Raw genomic sequence first — 20,630 nt, 5'->3', positions numbered from 1 at the left:
TACATTCATTACTTAATTGTAGATCTCTATCATGCATCTTTTGGGACAAAGGATTCCAAGTAAAAGGGTTAGGGTTTCATGATTTATTTTTTAATATTTAAAGAGGTTGATGTACATTCTCAGAAGTGAGGAACACTGTCCTGGTCTGACCATCTACTTCTGTTGTGATATTCCACTAAACAAGTTAAAGTACAGTTGATTAGATTTCACACTTAAGGTCTTACATCACCTTAACTGGAGTTTTTCCACAGTTTTTTTTTTTCCTGATTTACGACCACAGATGGTTAATTACATCCGCTACAGATTTGACAAGCTAGGTTACTAAAGGTAATCTTCACCGCCTTCATTCAAAGCTTTGGGAATCTCTAAAGCAAAGGAAATATGGAGGACGAAGAGATTAATTTAGGTTTCTAGAAGGAATAGGTTTCGAGGTGGAACTTGAGACAGAATTTCACAAAGAAAGCAACTTTAGGGGCTTCGGAAACGGGTAAAGCACAAATGGAGGGACTGATAATCCCATCCCTCGCATGTGCGGGGCTGTTGTAACGCGAGATAAGGCCGACTCAATCCACTCCGAGAAGCGTTTATAAAACGCCAATTTGAGGCATCGGAACTTTCCTCCTCCGCATCGGGGAGCCATCGAAGGTTCTCAGCAGGTGAGGGGCATGACCGGATTGGCCAGCGGAAGGATGATCAGCATTTTAATTTCTCCGGCGCTCTCTTCAGCCCTCTGCCCGCACCTCAGGCCGGCTTTGCGGTAGGTGGTGTTAGGGCTCTCGGGCAAAGCGAAGCGCAAGGCAGCATAGAGCAGACCGGCTATGCTACCGCGTCCGGCTGGGGCCGCCAAGCCGCTGCCGGGCGTTGCACCTGGGCCCGGCCCGGCCGCCCATTGGACGGCTCCGGATGACCCGGCTGTATCGCGAGACGAGATTGGCAGCGGCGGGGCCGCATGTGCCCCCGCGCTGGCTTTGTACGCGGAGCCGCCTGCCGGTCCTTTAACAATGGGCGGCGCGAGCGCCCCGGCGCTGGGCCCGAGCTGAGGCCGGCGCTTCGCGGCCGACTGTCCGCAGCATGAGCGGGGCCGGCGTCCCCCGCACGCTGGCGGGGCTGGGCCTGTGAGGGCCGCGGTTCCGGGTAAGGGAGGCCGCCGTGGGAACCGGCAGGCCGGGGCTGGCGGCGGGGCACCGGACCCACCCGGCCCGGCCTTTTGTTCGCCTTTCTGGGGCCGCGCGATCCCGTGCGCTTCTCTGGATGAGGAGGCGGCGGCCTGGGTGCGCGCTGGGGTCGGCCGGGCCTCGAGGAAGTTCCCGGGGAGGAGGGCGCCCCCGACTGTCTGCGGCGGGCACTCGGAGCCGCGCGGGCGTTTGTCTCCGGGTTTCTCGGCGGGAGGTTTTCACCTCGGGGGGCTGTGACTGGTGTCAAGTCTCCTCTTCTCAGGGCCGGCTGGAGAATTAAAGCCGGGGCTCGGGGAGCCCGAAGCCGGGCCTCCAGTCCGGCTTTCCCGAGCACGCGTCTGGGTCCGCGCCTTGGGAACTAGGGCCCAAGTTGGTCCCAGTTTGCCCGGCGCCCGGTCCGGCCGTTATCCAAACAAGCCGGCTTCTCCTGACCGGTGGCTCGGGCCTTACGTGCGGCGTCAGGGAATTGGTTTGGATCGGTGCTGATTTTAGGACGAGTCAGGTGAAGATGAACAGTCGCCCAGGGTGGCCTGAGGTCACACGCCTCGGGGAGGGGGCGCGGAGGGGCGCGTGGAGGGAGCTGGCAGTGACCGCGTCTGGGGTGTGTCTTACAGACTGAAGTTGCCGCGTCTGGCCAGGCGCGCCGCCCGGTCCCATGGAGCTGGAGGGTCAGTGGTGGCGGGGACAGCTGGCTGCAGATATCCATCAAGCTCTTCGATACAAGGTAACCGCGATGCCCCGACCTTTCCATTCGGTGTCTTATGCCAGTTAGTATGAATCTCGGCTCCCTGGAAAGCCCTGTCCGGGTCTTTAGCCACTAGTTTCCAGACCAGAAAAGGTGAGTTTGCCTATTTGCTCAAGGTTAATTAACTTCTTGGCTTCTTCCCTGGGTTGTAGCAGAAGAACCTGAAACTTGAATGAGGAGGGGGTGGGGCGTGGTAGTTGGGAGAGGGAAGGTGTGAAGGGACATTCTGATGTCCTTGTTTCCAGATGGAACATGGATTTGATACTGTATTTAAAAAGATAAGTGTGCTGGCTTTTAATTGGGCAGAGCAGCCCTCCTATAGTTGCTGTTGCATGCAGCTGTCTGTTACGTCACATTTGTACAACAGTAAATTCCCCAGCCTTTCCACTAACTTGCTGTGAGACTTTGGACAAGTTACTTAATTTTCTGCTTCTCAATTTCCTCATCTGTCAGATGAATAATAGAACGTGCTTTATGGGACGACTGTGAAGATTAAAATGAGGTAATACTGTAGATGTGCTCAGAACAGTGCTTGGCATATAGTAAGCACTAAGGAAGTGATAACTATTTGTTATTCTCTACCCCCGAAACCCCAAGACTTGGGGGGTGTTCAAAAAGCCTTAAGGTAGGAGTTAGCTGCTCCTTCAGCTAATATCAAAGGCCAGGAGTAGACCTAGTATATTTTAAAAGATTTTGGGGAAAAAGTACACCTTTCTGGCACAATGCAAATTTTGTTTATTGTTGCTCCTAAGTAACAATTTTATTCTGTATGTCACATCTCAGCGAAATGTGTCAGCTCTCCATCTTTGATAACCAGAAGAGAGACCAGATCCAAAATTAACTCTAACTTAACTTAATTTCACTATGGATAGAGAGAGCCACTCATTATGTATAGAAAATTGGAAAGAAGCAAAACAGCTGACTCTTTAATAAAAAGGTTGCTCACTGTTGGAGTTGAGAGATCCTGGGATGATAATGAACTTGTATCTTGATTTTTTTTTAACCAGGTTAAGTAGATTAGAAAACCTAATTCTGGCATAAATTGTTACAGTTGTACTCTTTTCTAAAGTTTGAGTTCTAAATGCTGCTTATTAATTCTGACATTCAGTCTCTTAGACACTAAATACACCTCAGCCCCCTAAGAGGCTGTTTGTACTACAGAAAAGTCTCAACTATGGCATGGTTCTCTGGAATGTTAAGAAGAGAGTTGCGGGTTTTCCACTTCGAAAATTGTCCAAATACCTTTGTTTTTTTATTTTTTTTTCAGATGTTGTCTTTCAGTTTAAATGCTCTGATTTTCTAAGTGTCAGCTCTTTATTCCTCTGGTATGTGGTGAAAATATTTGATGTTAATGATACATATGTTTTGTAATGACATGAAACTTAAAAGATTTTTCTTGGTGATTTCCATGGTTTTCGATTCTTACATTTTATGAGTAATTTTAATCTTGAGTGATTACCTGAATTAATTTTGTTAGTTGAGGTTGGAAATGGATTTTTTTTCCAGCAGGTTTGTTGAATGTTTTTGTGTATTGAGCTCTGGGGAGGATCCAAGGAATAAGACACAACCTGTACTAAACTTACTTACAAACTATCAGAGGACGAGATAGCACAGGGCCTGAAAGAATGCTACTGAAAGTTGTCTTGGGCCACCTGTGGCATGCTACTGTGGGTTGTCTTTATTTTATCTTTAAGCATTGTGTAAGCCACATTCTTGCTATTTGACACAATGGCCACACTTTATAATTTGTTAATCAGTAAAACTTGAACCTGTGGAATTGGAGAGACCACTGTTTACAGTATACTGAAGTCAAGGAAAGTTAAAATGAACTTTTCTCACAGAGAATACATGTTAATTCCAGGCTATTAATTAGGTGATTTAGTTGGGTAGTCATATGCTTATTCAACATATCTGCATGCCTACAGTGTGCAAGGTGCTATGCCAGGGGTTGGAATGGTAATAGTGAATGAGACAGACATGATCCCTACCTTTATGGAGTCTAATCTCATACAATTTAGAGCATCTGAATTTAGGTCTTCCTTTGGGCAGTTGCCATTCAGGCACAATGGAAGGTATCTGTGTTTAGGCCCAAGGTTTGTGGAGGAGTAATTGGTGTGACCAGCCTTGCATCTACTAGGGAAGAGTAAAAATTACAACAAATGAAAATCCTCTTTAACCCCAAATGCCAGCTGTATTGTTTTTGTAAAATACAATCACTTCTCCCACCCCCCCACCCCCAACAAAGCAGCTGTCCTCTTATACCCTGTGTCTTCTCTTTCTTCTCATTGTTTTGCTATGTATACTAGTGTCTTAGGATGCTTGGGGAAGTATTTTCAGGAGCCTTTATGACAGATGGGAACAATGCTAATTTTGTGAGAAGCATCAAGAAAATATCCCACAGAGTTGTGACTATTCCTTCTGTGCCTTTATTTCCAGCCTGACAGGACAGTTAACCCATTCTGGGAAGGGGATGGCATTTAGGGTGGTGAGCTAGTGGGGACCTGAGATTGGAGATGGAGATGACATGTTTAGGTCTCTCTGTGCTTTGGTCCTGTGGGATCCTGAGAAGCAGACAGGAACAAGAGCATTCAATTCTAGGGGATCAGGAATAGACATTAGAAAAAACTCATAAGCTGAGAAAAGCATAGGTCATTTCTCATGCATATAACTGCACTACATGGACAAGGAACTAAATCTGACAGCCATATGATAAGCCCTTGTACTTTACCATTTAAAATAATATAAAGAGAATGTATTGGACACATTGTTAACAGTCTCCTAGTGACGGCCCTTGGATTCTTGCCTTTGTTTTATCTTCATTTGGCAAAGTTAACATTGTTAAAAATAAAGTCCACAAGTGTCTTCCAGCTAAGTTTCCCAGTGCATCTTTAAGACCTTGTTCAGGCCTCTTTTACAGAAAGCCTGCCCTGGTTTTGTTTTTTCCTAACATCCCACCCCATGAGCTGGGTTAGATCTCCCTCCTCAGTGTTCTATAATACCCTGTCATTACTATATTATATTCTAATAATCTCTGTATTTTGGTTCACCTGCTGGAGAGAGGCTTGAAACTGTATTCCAGCTTTTATCCCTGAGGTTAAGCACAGTATCTGCTACATGGGAGATGCTCAATAAATGTCACATGATGACAGCTAAGAAAGTTGAAATTTGAAATGGTAACTCATTTGCACCATTGTAAAAATCTACAGAAATGGTAAAAAAGAAGAGAAAAATCCTAGAGACTACATGAGAAATTCACATGTTCCCTTTATTTAGAGAAATTAGTATTTTTTCTCTTCAAAGAGTTGAGCAAGCCTAAGCCAATGTGTTTTCTTTTTCTTCAATAGCATTTGTTGATTCTTTTTTCACTTATACAAAAATTAAAAACATAAAATAGCCCATTAGCCCATTAGCCTATCTCCCAAGTAACTCCTACTAATATATTTTTAAGTGATACATGCATATGGGTTTAAAAATTTTGGGATAGTATCTGGTGTTTTATTTATTTGTTTGTTTATTTACTTTGGCTGTGCTGGGTCTTCGTTGCGGTGCACGGGCTTCTCTAGTTGCGGCACGCAGGCTTAGTTGCAGTATGTGGGATCTTAGTTCCCCTACTAGGGATCGAACCCGGGCCCCCTGCATTGGGAGCGCAGAGTCTTAACCACTGGACCACCAGGGAAGACCCAGTATTGGGTTTAAAATGAGCTTTCCCCAACCCTCACTATTCCCTGATTCCCTAAGGTTACCAGCATTATTGGTTTTTTTCCTGAAAAGATACCCAATAAATTAGTATATTTGCAAATATAATTTTTTTGTTGTTGATACAAGAGGTTGTAATACATATTCACTGTTCTGTACCTTCATCCCACCCCACCCTCACTCAGTTTGTCAGAATTTTCCATATCAACACATATAGGTCTACTGCCCTTTATTTTAATGTCCACATTGAATCGATGTCCCTTAAGTTTATTTAATTAGTTCCTTGTTGCTAGACATCAAGCTTTTAAAAAAAATTATGCTTATTTCGAGACCCCCTATACCCTTTACCCAGTCCTCCCTCCCCATCTCCCCCCCAACCCCCATAGTAACCATCTTGCAAAACTATGGTGCAATTATCACAGCCAGGATAGTATTGATATTGATACAGTCAAGGTACAGAACATTTTCTGTACATTTATCACCACAAGGATCTCCCATGTTACCCTTTTATAGGCACACCCTCTTTCCTCCCATCCTCATCCTCCCTTAACCTCTGGCAACCACTGATCTGTTCTTTATTTTTATAATTTTGTCATTTCAAGAATGTTACATAAGTGGAATTATGCACTATGTGATCTTTGGGGATTGGCTTTATCCACTCAAAATAATTCTCTGGAGATCCATGCAGGTTTTTGACATTAACCTTTTTATTCTACCATTTTGCTATTAAAAAGAGTGCTGCAAAGGACCTCCTTATATGTAGGATAAACTCCTAGGCCTGGTGTTGTTAGCTTAAGGGGTATCTACAGTCTGCATTTTCAAAAATTTATATTACCTAGTTCTCCTTCAGAAGGTTATATCAATTTGTCAGTGTCACCAATAATATATGGGAGTTGCTATATCCACTCTTGATAGCATAAGCAAAAAGTTAATAAAATATAATCTGGTAAGTGAAAAACTATATAGTTATCCCTCAGTATCCATGGGGAATTGGTTCCCGGATCCCTGCGGATACTGAAATCTGAGGATGCTCAAGTCCCTTATATAAAATGGAGTAATATTTGTGTATATCCTACACACATCCTCCTGTATACTTTAAATCATCTCTAGATGACTTAATCATCCATGTTGTAGCATATATCGGAATTTCATTCCTTTTTAAGGCTGAATAATATTCCATTGTATGTATATATTGCATTTTGTTTATCCATTCATTTGTTGATGAACACTTGGGTTGTTTGTTTCCACTTTTTGGCTGTTGTGGACAATGTTGCTATGAACATGGATGTATAAATATCTGTTTGAGTCCCTACTTTAACTTCTTTTGTGTATATACCTAAAAGTACAATTGCTGGATCATATGGTAATTCTACATTTAATTTTTTTTGAGGAATTGCAATACTGTTGTTCACAGTGGCTGCACAATTTTATAATGCCTGCCAATACACAAGGGTTCCAGTTATTCTATATCCTTGTTGACACTTGTTAGTTTCTGTTTTCTAGATTTTGTTTTTTGGGGTTTTTTGACAATAGCAATCCTAATTGGTATGAAATGGTATCTCATAATGGTTTTTATTTGCATTTCCCTAATGATTAGTGATTTTGAGCATCTTTTTATGTGCTTATTGGCCATCTGTACGTCTTCTTTGGAGAAATGTTTAGTCAAGTCCTTTGCCCATTTTTTAATTGAGTTGTTTTTTTTGTTGAGTTGTATATATAAAAGAGTCCTTTATTTAATCTGGATATTAACACCTTACCAGATATATGATTTACAAATAGTTTCTCCCATTCTGTGTGTTGCCTTTTCACTCTGTTGATAGTGTCCTTTGATGCACAAAAGTTTTTATTTTGATGAAGTCTAATTTGTCTTTTTTTTTTCCTGTGCTTTTAGGGTCATATCCATGTTACTTCCTTCCATTGTGATACCTTTTGGGTTTAGTGTGGCATTATGCTGAGCTCATAAAATGAATTTAGAACCCTTCCATCTTTCTCTGTGTTCTAGAAATACTTTAATAGTATAGAAATTTTCTAATTTTTAAAAAATGAGAAGCCTGATTAGAAGATACTAGTGGATGTATACTAGTCTGTACCTTCCACATCCCTGCATGTATAATACAGTATGCATCATACGAGGAACATATCTGTTACCTTCTAACCAAAAGCTTTGAGCTTCTTGTAGGGGGTGTGTATGTATGGTTTGGTTGGTATTTTGGTAATGCTGTTTTCCTGAAAACACCTGGTAGGGAAAACAGAATTCCCTTATTAAAAATCTTGTTAGAATACATTTATTCCATAATGCAAGAAACACCTACAACTGGTTATGTCAGATATGGTTAAGAATAAGGAGAAAAGTTTGGTTTTAAATTTTAAATGCCATTCATTATCCTGCCACTCATCTTCTTCATTTTTGTGTTTTACTCAAGAAAAGTGTGTTTTAGGCACTTGTATCAGTAATATATTGGGGGGAAAGTGTCACCTTTGCACTGTGGGAATAATTCTTCTATATGCTATGTTAGACTGAATGTTGTTCCTCTTGATTTAGGAGCTGAAGTTACCTTCCTACAAAGGCCAGTCCCCTCAACTAAGTCTTAGAAGGTATTTTGCTGACTTGATTGCCATTGTGAGCAATCGTTTCACCCTCTGCCCTTCTGCCCGACATCTTGCTGTCTATTTGCTGGACCTGTTTATGGATCGGTATGACATCTCTATCCAGCAGCTGCATTTAGTTGCACTTTCCTGTCTGCTTCTAGCAAGTAAGTATGAATCTGATATACATGACTGGAAAATTCCATTGTTTATAATAAAATAAATTTATATAGAACTCAGTGAAATATCACCAAATTCCTTTCATTCCAGTTTACTAGTATCGGAAAGTTTATGTTGAAAGTGCTTTTTGGCATAGCAGTTCTTAACCAGACATATTAAAAAGTGGCTCTGGAGTCTTAAAAGCATGTGTGCCTGGTCCTACATCCTAAAGATTCTGATACAGATGTCTAAGCCATTCCAGGTCTACTGACTTAATCTACATCATGGGGCCTGGATAGTTTTTAACTTTTTAAAAGTTCCAAAGGTGATTCTGATGTACTTTTCCAATTGAGAACCATTGTCTTAAAGCAGTGGTTCTCAACCAAGACCAGTTGTGCCTTATGGGGGGTATTTGGCAATGTGTGGAGACAGTTCTGGCTGTCGTCACAACCTGGGCAGAAGGTAAACAGCTGCAATTCACAGGACAGCCCCGCACAACAAAGAATTATCTAGCCCAAAATGTCAGTGGAGCTTAGATTGAGAAACTCTAAAAGGTACCATACTCTCCTGTTGTTAGAATACCTTCTACTGGGTATGTAATGAGTTGGATTAACGAACTGAAGATTCATGTGCAACTGCTATAAATGTGAAAACATCTGCTTTTGCAGTAGGCAAAACTACGTAGTAAGCTGTAAGGGAGAATCTGATAATGAGCCTTTTGGTGCCTTTCTCTTAACATCTTCCTGTAACACATTTCATTGTTTGTTAGTACCTTGAGAGAAAGAGGGTGAGTAAAGGCATTGAAAACTGAAAGTTTTCTTCTTTTAGTAATGTGAAAAGATGGTATTTGATATTGAAGTTGAATCCATTATGTAGTTTTTATATTATTCATGTCATTACAATAGAAATTTAAGTCCCACTTAAAGTAGCATGTAGAAACACTGACTGCCTTCACCTCTAACCTCCACTTGAGGGTTTAGGATCCAATGTGATTGCTGTCTAAGGAACATTCCTCCTCTACCCTGCCACCAGAATTCTTTCTAAAACACCTTTGCACTTTGACTGCAAATAAACCTAAACCAAATGCAGGCCTGTGTGGTATCATTTATGAAACCAATCTCTCCTCAGATTTTCTTTTCCTGCCCTTATTTTTCCTTTCATCTGATGACCTCAACCTCTTATCTCCTTGAGCAGGTCTTTTTGTAAGTTATTTCAACTCCTTTGTGGATCAGGCTGAATATAAATAAACATAGCCCACTGATGACTTTCCACTGCCTGTGGGTTGAGGTGGAAACTCCTTATTGTAACATTTAGAACCTTTCATCTGGACCCAGCCACCTTTCTAGACTTGTCTTCCAACCCTGTCCCCATGTAACTTAAGTCAAATTCTTACCAGAATAGTATATTTCCTGAATATCTATATTTCTCTCTTAATCTGTTATCCTCTGAGATCCAGACACATCACCTGCTCCTCTCCCCACCATCCAGAAAGCCAGAGTATGCTTGTACATTTATAAGTAACCTTTAATTTAACCTTTAATTAAGGTTTCATCCTCATAAGCAATCATGTGTACAATTCTGTATATGTTTCATCACTAGCTATGAAGCCCTTTGTGGTTTAATAGTTTGCATAGGATTGGAAAAACCCATACTTGACATGTCAAATGTGTGAGTATCCACATGGAATGGCTTCTTGTTATCCTGAGAATGTTAGTTTATTATAGGATCAGTTTATAGTAGAGAGACACTGGAAGTCAAACATGCAAGTTAGGTTATTTTAAAAACTTAGGATCATTAATGAAAAATTGCCTGCTATGGTTATCACTGTCCTTTTACCACTACCAAGCCCTACCTGGTCTATGCCTATGGACTGAAATTATGAGTGATGCATAGTCAGTTCGTATACTGACTTACATTTGTGACTAAAATTACTAGTAACTTACTAAGTTACTTGGGGATTATAAACTAGATATTCATAAACTACATGTCACTACCAAAGTTCACCGAGGTCTCTAGTTGAATGACAACTCTGGCCACGATGCAGTACTTGGCATTGGTGTCAGGTTTCTGCTATTTCCACAGTTTGGGGAAAGGATACTTTATTTGTGCACCATCTTAGATTGGTTGGAATGGAGTTTTCAGTTGTTCTTGTTTTTAAATTATCTATTACTGTTAGTTTAACGTCGTGATCAATTTATTTTATTGAAGGTTATTTGATTTAATCCGTGTAGTAGTATGTAGTTCTTTTGGCTCATTTTCCAGGAACTAGGACTTGCATTTGCTGTGTTCAAATGTGAACTGTTTACCACCTGTTACTAAAAGAGTCAGATACCGCCTCCCTTTGTTCTACTGACCCCACCCCTTTTTCCCTGAGAGAGAATTGCTTTTACATTGTTCCTCTTCCACTGGAGAGTGGGAAAGTGTGAGATAGGTGTCCCCCAGGGTCTCAGCTCCTCCCAAGTAGGCACTGGTCAAACGAGTTCAAGCTATCAGCTCTTCACTAGGGTCAGGAATCAAAGAGACTGGCCCTTAGTAGCCCACTGCAATCTTTCCTCCCTCCAGCCTAACTTTACTACAACAGAAGTGCTTAGGATGCTTATAAACTGGTAGCCTGTTTTCAGTATCTAATGTCTGTTTTAAATTTGTGGAGTTCATTCTAGTGTTTCTTACACTCTGTCGTCTTATATTTGGATTCCGATGTCAGCTCTCCAATTAGTTATCATAAACTTTATTCAAATAGTGCTTCTCTCCTCACAGAATGGATGTCCCCCTCCCCCAGCTGCTCCCTGCTTTGGGATGGGCAGCCTGTTGTGTAAAAGTGAGAAACAACTTACAGCTGACAGGACTGGGTGACGGCTGTATTTCAGTTATTAAATAGGTCAGAAGGCTTTTGGGAGTTTGGCTAAAAATGGAGCACAGCTTGTAAGTTCAGGTACTAATGCATATCCTGCTGCCTGGGTGTACATACTATTAGAGGTAGGAAGAAAGGGCCTACAGATTGGGGAGAGGCGTGTAGTGTTTTAGAGCAGGGATTATAGGAAATCTATATGGATATAGGTTTGAATCTCGTCAGCAATATGAATTTCAACTTGAACTTGAGTCTCAAGTTACTTCTCTATAAAATAAAAATAGACACCTTACAAAGTTGTTGTGAGGATCAAGTGGGGTAATATGTTGAAAAGCATGTATGAAATTGACACATAAAAGTTAGCATTGTAATGATTAATTCCTCCATAAGTGTTCTATAATCTTCACTGGCTCCCTAGCCCCAAAGGTTTTGGCTCATTCCAGAAAAGACTGATTTATCCTGGGAAATTCTCAAACTCTAACTCTTTGACATGTATACCCTGGCTTCCCTTGCCTTCTGTGATCAGCATTGAACTTGTAGAGAGCATGGAAACAGTCTTAAACATGAGGCTTTTGATAATTTGCTCAAGGTATTGTGTAACTAAGATTTTGGAGTCAAGATGAAGCCAAAGTGAGATTATAGGCTTTTAATAGTAAAAATTTGTGACAAGAACTTGTTTCTCCTTGCTCACCAATACTGGGTTGACAAAGCTTTTTACTATTTGATGGGTGAAAAACTGTATTTCACAGATGATTTTGTTGATATATCAATTTTTAGTGAGATTAGAACCTTTTTTCTTTTTCCTATGAATTGTCTCTTCTGGTTCCTAACCCATTTTTTAATTAGATAGATAGTCTTATACATTTGTGAGAATTCTTGGTAAATATTAAGGATGACTTTTTTCCTACTTAGTAATAAAAGACTAGAATGTGGGTTGGCAGAGATTACAGTGACATCTGATCCATGCCCTACTACCACACATCTGCCATTCACTCCTGGCTTTGAAAATGTGCTGGTTTCCATGGCTGATCTGAACATTTCCTATAAAGACAACCTGATGTTTTGTTTCTGTGGCCCCTAATTCTTTGTTTTCTGGGAAGCAGATGAGAATTTCCTGTGCCTTTATTTCCTGTTTGGGGGCCTTTATCAATATAATCACATGGCTTCTGGTATTTCCTTTCAATTGAAGAAACTGATCTTTGTGATCTGTATGTGGTATTAACGGATAGTAGATTTAAAATAGCCACACACATAGCGTTCAGCACAATAAAAACTGGATATGAATGCAGATACTCATTGACGCTGTCACACTTTTTGAAATCCTTTAATATCCATGTATCTGAGTGTATTACTATATATAATGAAAAGGTTCCAAAAAAACTTAAACATTAATTAAAATCCCAAGTATGGTTATTTATGCAGCATGCAGGTTATTTTTTATCTTTGCAAATCAAGATGCAAAGGCTTTCATGCTTGTAATAGCCAAGTACTTTATAAATATAAAAACCCCATGGATGCTTAATAATATAAAAGTTTGTCTATTCTGGTAGTTGTTGTCCCCATTTAACCTGGTGTAGTACTTTGGTCTAGAAGCACAGATTTGGGAATTCAGACATAAATAAGTCTTCCATTTTGGGTTTGACTCAACTTAATTGACTTTAAATGAATTGGCCAACCTTGCTACCTTGGTTTCTTGAGCTGTGAAATTGGTCATATACAACTGTTTTCTATGTTGAAAGTTTCAAGGAGATAATATGAAACATTCTTGATCCTTGAATTAAACAGTGGATTGTGGTATATTAATTTCTTCAAAGGAACATCAAGCATGATATAAAAAAACTCATTAATTTTTTACAATACTCCTTTGAAGTATACTGCCAGTATTGCTGCTTCTACACAAATAGAGTACTTTGAAAGTCTTAATGATTCATCCAGAGGGACTGAACTAAATTCCTAGGTCATTCTCCTTCTGAAGAATTCCATTCGGTTATACTGAGAACAGTGGGTTCATCTCCTATATTTATGCAGTGATCATGCTGGATGACTGTCATTAAGACGACTTTAGTGCTTTCAGCTGTACTAATAAATGCCTCTGGCAAAACTTGTGAAATTTATCTTTATGTGATTTGAATTGGGAAGGACTATCTAGATTCTTGAAAAGTCTGAATTATGTAAGTTTTTTGGATCATCTCTTACCTGCAGCGATGTTAAGAGTAGTTTAAATCTAACAAAGTTCAAAATTTCTGGAGTGGGAGCGAAATTTTAAACTTCTCTGGGACTAGACTCTTCTTAAAGTTATGAGCTTAGAGTCTCTTGGCATGGGAGACAAAACCTTCTACTCTCGTTCACCCTCCCTAAGCAAAGACCAGGGTAGTTAGCAGTACTTTTTCCCCAGCCCCTAAGGCAGGCTGACTTGAACAAACCTCACTGACTCCATTATGTGGAACATCTGGGCTGAGTGATTCTGGCCACTACCATTTGTTGTCAGAACGTCAATGTGTGGTGTAAACCCATTCCTTCTGGAAGAGAAACTTCACAGGGAAACTCATTTGGTTTCTTCTGGTTTGGTAGTCTTCGTGGTCTTCCCCCCAAAATGTTTTTAAATGGATAAAATTGTAAGATTTCTAAAGAAATCAAATATATTTAAATAGTTATCAAAATAGTAGAACAAAAAATTTATATAGTAACATATAACATATTCTAATTATGAGCAAGTGCAAAAGCTATTGTGAGAAATCTATAATAATTGCAATATAATATGACTATTTTATACCTTAATGTAAAATAGAACATAATGCTAGGAGGTAGAAAGCTTCAGTTTTAATTTCCCTTCTTCTATGGATAATCATGGAACAAAGACCCAAAGAGATTTGACAATAACTCTTTTGGTTCTGTTGCTGCATTTGGAAAATCATAATAGTACTTGATAGCTTGAGTTTTCTCCAGCCATAACTTTTAGAAACATCTAAAGTGAATGATTTATATATAGTAAATGCTTGCTTGGAAATTAAAGTGTGAGATGGTACATAATCCATAGAAAAATTATTCAGGGGCTGGAGAGGGCATTTTATTCCTCAGCTGTGCATATGGATGAGTATTTCCTGAAAAGAAGTTAATGCCTTCAAATAATGACGTTCAGCCATCAGAGCATCTTTACTCCTATTCTGCTTTGAGTAAGGGGATATAAAAGTGGTATAAAATATCCTCCCTTTTCTTAATAACAGACTTGGCTAGGTTTTTGTTTTGAATTTAGAAGAGGAGGAATAGGATTTTTTGTATAATGAGAATGCTTATGTTAGATACTCACCCAGTTTTTTTCCTCTAATCTATTTGTATCTCTCTGGAATTGAGATTATGCTGAAAATATGCTGAGATGAAACACTTGAAGCTTAGCTATTTTTGATTTTAGATAACTATGACATTAAATTCTTTAAACTTTCTTCTGTTCTAACATAATTTTCTTTTACCAACTACCGCCTGACCCCCAAAAGAAAGTTCCTGAAAAGATTCAGCTGGTGAGATGATGGAGTTATTTTTTCATTGGCACATAGGACTGTTTTCATTACACAGTAGGACATATATCAAAATGTTTACACATTCCGTTTTTTTTTTTTTTTTTTTTTTGGTTTTTTTAGGGGAGGGTGAAGGGTGGGGAACAGAGGCACTAGGAGAGAAAACATGTAGACATGAGAACCACAGAGTTCTGGCACAATTGTATCTGCCCAAAGTAGGGGAAAAAATATCTTTGGATCTAAATCTTTGCACTAGGACAGCAGATCCCATTTAAGTGACTAGACTTATATTGATCACCCACCTAACATTTTCTCTCTCACTCTTATTTTCCTTTGCTTATAAGGTAAATTTGAAGAAAAAGAAGATAGTGTGCCTAAGCTGGAGCAGCTCAACAGCCTGGGTTGTATGACTAATATGAATCTAGTATTAACAAAACAAAATTTGCTACATATGGAACTATTATTATTAGAAACCTTTCAGTGGAACCTCTGCCTTCCAACAGCTGCCCATTTCATTGAGTATTATCTCTCCGAAGCTGTGCATGAAACCGATCTTCATGACGGCTGGCCAATGATTTGCTTGGAAAAAACTAAACTCTACATGGCCAAGTATGCAGATTACTTCCTGGAAGTATCTTTGCAAGGTGAGTCATTGTAGATGCCAGTAAGTGACTTGTGAGCTTGTGACTTGCGCATTCTGTTGCTTAGGTTCATTTTTGGTGTCTCCACAGATTATGCCTTTCTAAATTATGCACCTTCTTTAGTAGCTGCAGCATGTGTGGCTTCTTCAAGGATTATACTTCGTCTTTCTCCAACGTGGCCTACAAGACTGCATCGTCTTACTGCTTACTCCTGGGATTTCTTAGTTCAGTGCATTGAACGGCTATTGATGTAAGCCTCTTTGTTCTTGTGTTTGTAATTTCTTATTAACATTCTTCATGTATAAGGGGCCCTGGGAACAAGTTCTCAAAGGCCCAGAGCTTTTAGGATACTGGCTCTGACAGCTGCCTGCTGCCATGAGCAAGCCCCTGTATGAGCAGTACTTGGTGGAAGGGGAATTCCTTTTGGCTGTTACCCAGGTAGAGGTTGTCATTGCTAGTATGATTCGGGGTACATAATAAGGAAAGGAGGTGCTCTTGCATGAGCCCACAACTCTGAGATCATCCAGGCAAATCTTGCCTCATTCCCACATCTTTGAATTGTGGGACCATCAGGATGTCACCAAAGTGGCAGTCATATTTAAGTACTTATTGTGGACATAGCTCCTAAGCTGAAAATAGCCCTTAAAGCTACCAGCAGCCAGTTCCCAAGGGCTCTACCAAGGAAAGGAGCTTTTAGAAAGCTAAGAGTGAGATCTTTCTGTTGAAATTATGGTTGCAGTGACTGCTACCTGGGCAGTGGGGCAGTCCAATGAGTCAGCTGTTAAGGAGTTGGGTGTGGTGCATGGCTTTCCTGCAAATTTTTCTCAAGTTAACATTAGTTAACAGTTTCCTTTCTCTCCATATTGCAGCGCTCATGACAATGATGTGAAAGAAGCAAACAAACAGAGAGGACAGGCAGGACCTCAGCCAGCACAACTAAGTGTGTTCCAGACAGCCTCCCAGCCCTCTCGGGCAGTTCACTTTCAGCAGCCTCAGTATCTCCATCAGACGCATCAGACCTCGCTGCAGTATCGCCATCCTGTATCGGAACAACCAAGCTGTCAGCAGATTGTATCTACCACACACACCTCATCTTACACACTACCGACATGTCCTGCTGGCTTCCAAACTAGTGTTCAGGGCCTTGGGCACGTGCAGACTGGTGTTGGGATGTCACTGGCAATACCAGTAGAAGTTAAGCCCTGTCTTAATGTTTCTTATAACCGGAGTTATCAGATAAATGAACATTACCCTTGCATTACTCCATGCTTTGAAAGGTGATTTTATGAGAAGGTAAGACTGGTAACCCAGACTGTTTGTGACTCAAAGCTCTGGGGCAAGCTTTTTGTAAACTTCTCTTCAAAAGCAAAGGGATCCAAATGGCATCAGAACTCTTCCGACACCAGCACCAGGAAGACTGAATATCCCTTCCAATGCACCATGAATATCTGGGAGGACTAAGCTAACACTGCAAACACTTTAACAGTGTGTATGTCAAATGCTGTTAAAATACATCCTTATATGACACAAATTTTAAAGCCCCAACTGATGGTCCAAATATTTCAAAAACATTCAACACAAGAGAAAACTTGGACAGACTTCAATTTGCCGTTTTGTGATTTGACCTGTGGTGGCCTCTGGGCCTAAAGTTGGCTTATATGTCAGAAACTAATGTTTATCTGTGGACTTGCCAAACAGTCTTCTTATGAAGGAAAGTTACAGTATTAATTTTTGAAGAGGTCCTTTTTTTTATTCTGCAGTTTTGAGTTATATTTTTGATCTACAAATGAATTTCTGACTAAGTTTAAACTCATGAATTGCTATGATATACCAGTCTGTGCAGTTAAAAAAATTTTTTTTAGATATTCTATATAACTTCCTTATCACAGGTAGTATAGGTATCTGGATTTATGTACTAAAATTAAGGGTGGAGTAGCTCTCTTATCTTAAAATCATGGTCATAAATTTTTGTTGTTTTTTCCCCTAAAGATCAGCCTCAAATATTTAGAATTAAACACATTTAACTCAGGGAATTTGAACTACTTGGAAACTCTTAACTGTAATGCAACATGCTTTGGGAATGTTATAGTATGAACTACCTTAATAACATAGGTTAGTATACTCCTGCTAGAATGTGTTTTCAAACGAGAACATAATTGTATCCTAGAATGAATGAAGTGGTGGTTCCTATCATTCATAATACATATATGAGTTTTGCATTTCTCAGTGCAATCAATGATTTATACTCAGATTTGATATTATTCTAAAAAAGTTTTTTCAAGGGAAGGCAAAACTGTAAAATGTCAGTACTAGAATAAAGTCCCATAGGTTTATTTTGAAGTGGAACATGGCCAGGGTAGTTCTCAGGTTGTGCTAGAGCAGCACTTTGTTACATGGAAGACAGGTTTTATAAGCAACCTTTGAATCCAGCTAGTCAAGAGTAAGCAGGCAAAGGTGACTTTCATTAGATTGGCCCCAGGACTGCCCTGGGACATGTCACTATACTGGTGATGAGTGAAAACAGCAATAAGTCATTACAGCAAGGGCAATTTGGGGGTAAAGAGTTTGGAGGGAATAAACTGAAAAAGTAAAAAGAAAAAAATCATTGTAATAACTGAAACTGTATACATTGTGCTCTTAACTGTGGGAGAAGAGATATTTGGTGGAGGGAAGCTTTCTGATTTAAAAATTAGTAAATTGTGTCTTTTTGTTTGTGTTTTTTTAAAGGTAGCACTTGAATAGAAGGGAAACTGCATGGCAGGTATGTAACTGCCACAATATGCATTGAAGACAAACTTATTATAAAGATGTTGTGGGTATGCAGCAGGAGTCTCAGTAATCAAGCCAATGGCTTTTGTTAGGAAGGGAAGGGACTCAACACAGCAGCGGATCGATCCAGATGGCTCCAGTAGATGAATGTGGGTGGGTGGCTTCTGTCAGCATGAATTCTTAGAGAATATCCTTTCCTTTAAAGAAAGGTAACTTTTAGAGTACATAAGTACATAGGGCATGATGTGGAGTTATTAGTCTGGTAGATAAAATGAAAAACCACTCAGGTAAGAACACTCACTCATGGCAGTTTTCAAGCATGAAAATTGTTTTCTGAAAGTATCACCACTTTCTCTTTACAGAAGGCTGCTAATTGGATTTTGGTAGTTCTTACCTCAACAGAACTTGAATTATTTGGGGGAAGGTGGGTTCAAAAGAGAATATATCATTCACATTCAGAACCTAGCAACCTGGACCAATTTTCAGTATTTTAACTACCTCAATAATACTATGAATGTAAGATACTGGGATAGAGATCCCAACTTGAAACAACAACTGGTGCCTATGGTAATTTAATGTCTTGTCAAATGCTTTTACTGACTGGTTTAAATGTCATTCTTGTTATAGAATATGCCTTTTTAAAAATCCTATAATAACACTTTCCCAGTTTATATTTAAAAAAGCTAAAGAACACTGGATTAATTTGGGGGGGGGCGGTGTAGAGTAAAATAAATAATTGGTTCCTGTCGCTGCATACCCAGGGTGGGGTGGGATGGGGTGGTTGGAGAACCAGAACTATTTTTAAAACATTAGGTTTCAATATAAATACAACTCACAACTGCTAGCTTCGGGGGGTGTGGGTGGGGGAGTGGTGTGGGTTTTGTTTTGTTTAATTTATTGATTAGTCTTTAAAGTAGGTTTTTTTGTTTTTTGAGATTACCGGACCATCATTAAATGTGTACTGTGAAGAAATTAATGATATGCATAAAGGGCTTTACCAAAGTCCACTAAATAAACACTAAAGTACAGACTGCAAACCAAAATGTATCTGTTATGACATTAATTGCAAATAGCGGTATGGTGCTGAAGTCCACACCAATGGAATTAGATGAGTGCTATGCACTTAATTTTAAAATAAAACTAGTTTTTGGTAAAATGGTTTTGGTGTTTTGTTTTAAATATAAATATGGATATCTGCAGCTTCATTAAACCATATCATGTAAGTCAGACTTGGAATTATACTTACTAAGAAAAGGCTATCCAGATGGAGAATATAACCATAGTAGTGGGGAACATTTGTCCATTCATTATGTATTCCATACTGAGCACCAAAGCCAACAAAAGTATATTTGACACCACCTTTTTGGACATTTGAACATAAAATCAGTTGTTAGTAATGTTAGAATTGCAGCGTATAAATTAGGAAACAATGCAAGCTGCAGAAAATCTGAAGTCTGATTTCAAAAGTAGGGATGCAGAAACTGGTCAAAGGTGTCAAAGGTGTGAGAGGGTCAACAGTAATAGTCTTCATTTAAGCACCATTTGCTACTTAATTCAACTTAAAATTTAGCAGATAAAATTTGTTTTGAAGAGTAAAATTTTTTAACAGGTTTGTACATGTGGGTTAGGAATTTATATCCCTCAGAAGTATTTTTTTAATTAGTTCTGTGTACTGTCGCTTACTCGCACCTCAAGAGAGTCAGTTAATACTCACTGTTCTTTAAGGCTGAATTTAAGAAAAAGAGCAACAAGCATTCCAGACCAGGGGAGGTAGCTGTACACTGAAGTAATTCTGAGCCCCGTGTGATAAGTTTATATTCATCAATAACTGGCCTTCTCAAGCACATAGTGATAGACTTACCACCTCTCTAGCCTCAAGCAGCTTACATTTAGCTTGATATGACAAGCTCACTTGAAGTATTAGAATGGTTATAGTCTGGAACTCAGTTTAAAATTATCTTGGTTAAGGGATCACTCAACTTTCATTTTAAAATCTAAGATTAAAAAAAAATTTTTTTTTAAATTAATAAGTACAGTCAGTTGAAAACATCCAGACCAGGCTCCTGCTCCCTATGAAGATGCCTCTCATCCCTAACCCACTGCCACTTTTTTTTAAATTAAAATTTTCTATGACATTTTTTTTTAAGAGCAGTTTTGGCTTCACAGCAAAACTGAAAGGAAGATGCAGAGATTTCTCCCTGCCCCACACATGCACAGCCTCCCCCATTACCAACATTCCCCCACCAGAGTGGGACACTTGTTACAGCTGATGAGCCTACACTGAGACACAATCACCCAAAGTCCATAGTCTACATTATGGTTCACTCTTGGTGCACATTCTATTACCACCATTATAAATGTATAAAGGTGCAATGGCATACAATTATAAATGTATAACGGCATCTATCCATCGTGTATTTTCACTACTAAAAGTCTGTGCTCCACCTATTCGTTCTTCCTCATGCCATTCCCCACCCCCTACCCACTGGCAACCACTGA

The 20,630-nt window shown here is 39.6% G+C and overlaps 1 protein-coding gene across 2 annotated transcripts; it reads left to right on the top strand.

Moving 5' to 3' along the window:
- The first annotated feature begins 950 nt into the window (after positions 1 to 950).
- On the top strand, positions 951 to 19,102 carry CCNJ (cyclin J). Of its 2 annotated transcripts, XM_079899266.1 has the most exons (6): positions 951 to 1,134; positions 1,790 to 1,899; positions 8,159 to 8,369; positions 15,066 to 15,365; positions 15,453 to 15,612; positions 16,232 to 19,102. In XM_079899266.1, the coding sequence occupies exons 2-6, from the start codon at positions 1,831 to 1,833 to the stop codon at positions 16,641 to 16,643; spliced, it is 1,152 nt and encodes a 383-aa protein (XP_079755392.1). In that variant the 5' UTR covers positions 951 to 1,134; positions 1,790 to 1,830; the 3' UTR covers positions 16,644 to 19,102. The 2 variants fall into 2 exon arrangements, with proteins under 2 accessions (XP_079755392.1, XP_079755393.1); XM_079899267.1 differs by lacking the exons at positions 951 to 1,134; positions 1,790 to 1,899 and adding an exon at positions 1,934 to 2,013.
- The last annotated feature ends 1,528 nt before the right edge of the window (positions 19,103 to 20,630 follow it).

This window comes from Stenella coeruleoalba (assembly GCF_951394435.1).
Source record: "Stenella coeruleoalba genome assembly, chromosome: 16".
In the NCBI taxonomy this organism is placed as follows: Eukaryota; Metazoa; Chordata; class Mammalia; order Artiodactyla; family Delphinidae; genus Stenella; species Stenella coeruleoalba.
Note: the sequence above shows the minus strand (reverse complement) of the source record. Positions and strands in the feature narration are given on the sequence as shown.

Bases quoted from the DNA above. Each gene is read 5' to 3' on its own strand.
- CCNJ (XM_079899266.1), top strand. From the start codon at position 1,831: ATGGAGCTGGAGGGTCAGTGGTGGCGGGGACAGCTGGCTGCAGATATC. The intron at 8,370-15,065 runs GTAAGTATGAAT...TTTGCTTATAAG, and splicing joins TTCCTGTCTGCTTCTAGCAA to GTAAATTTGAAGAAAAAGAA. The intron at 15,613-16,231 runs GTAAGCCTCTTT...TCCATATTGCAG, and splicing joins TGCATTGAACGGCTATTGAT to CGCTCATGACAATGATGTGA.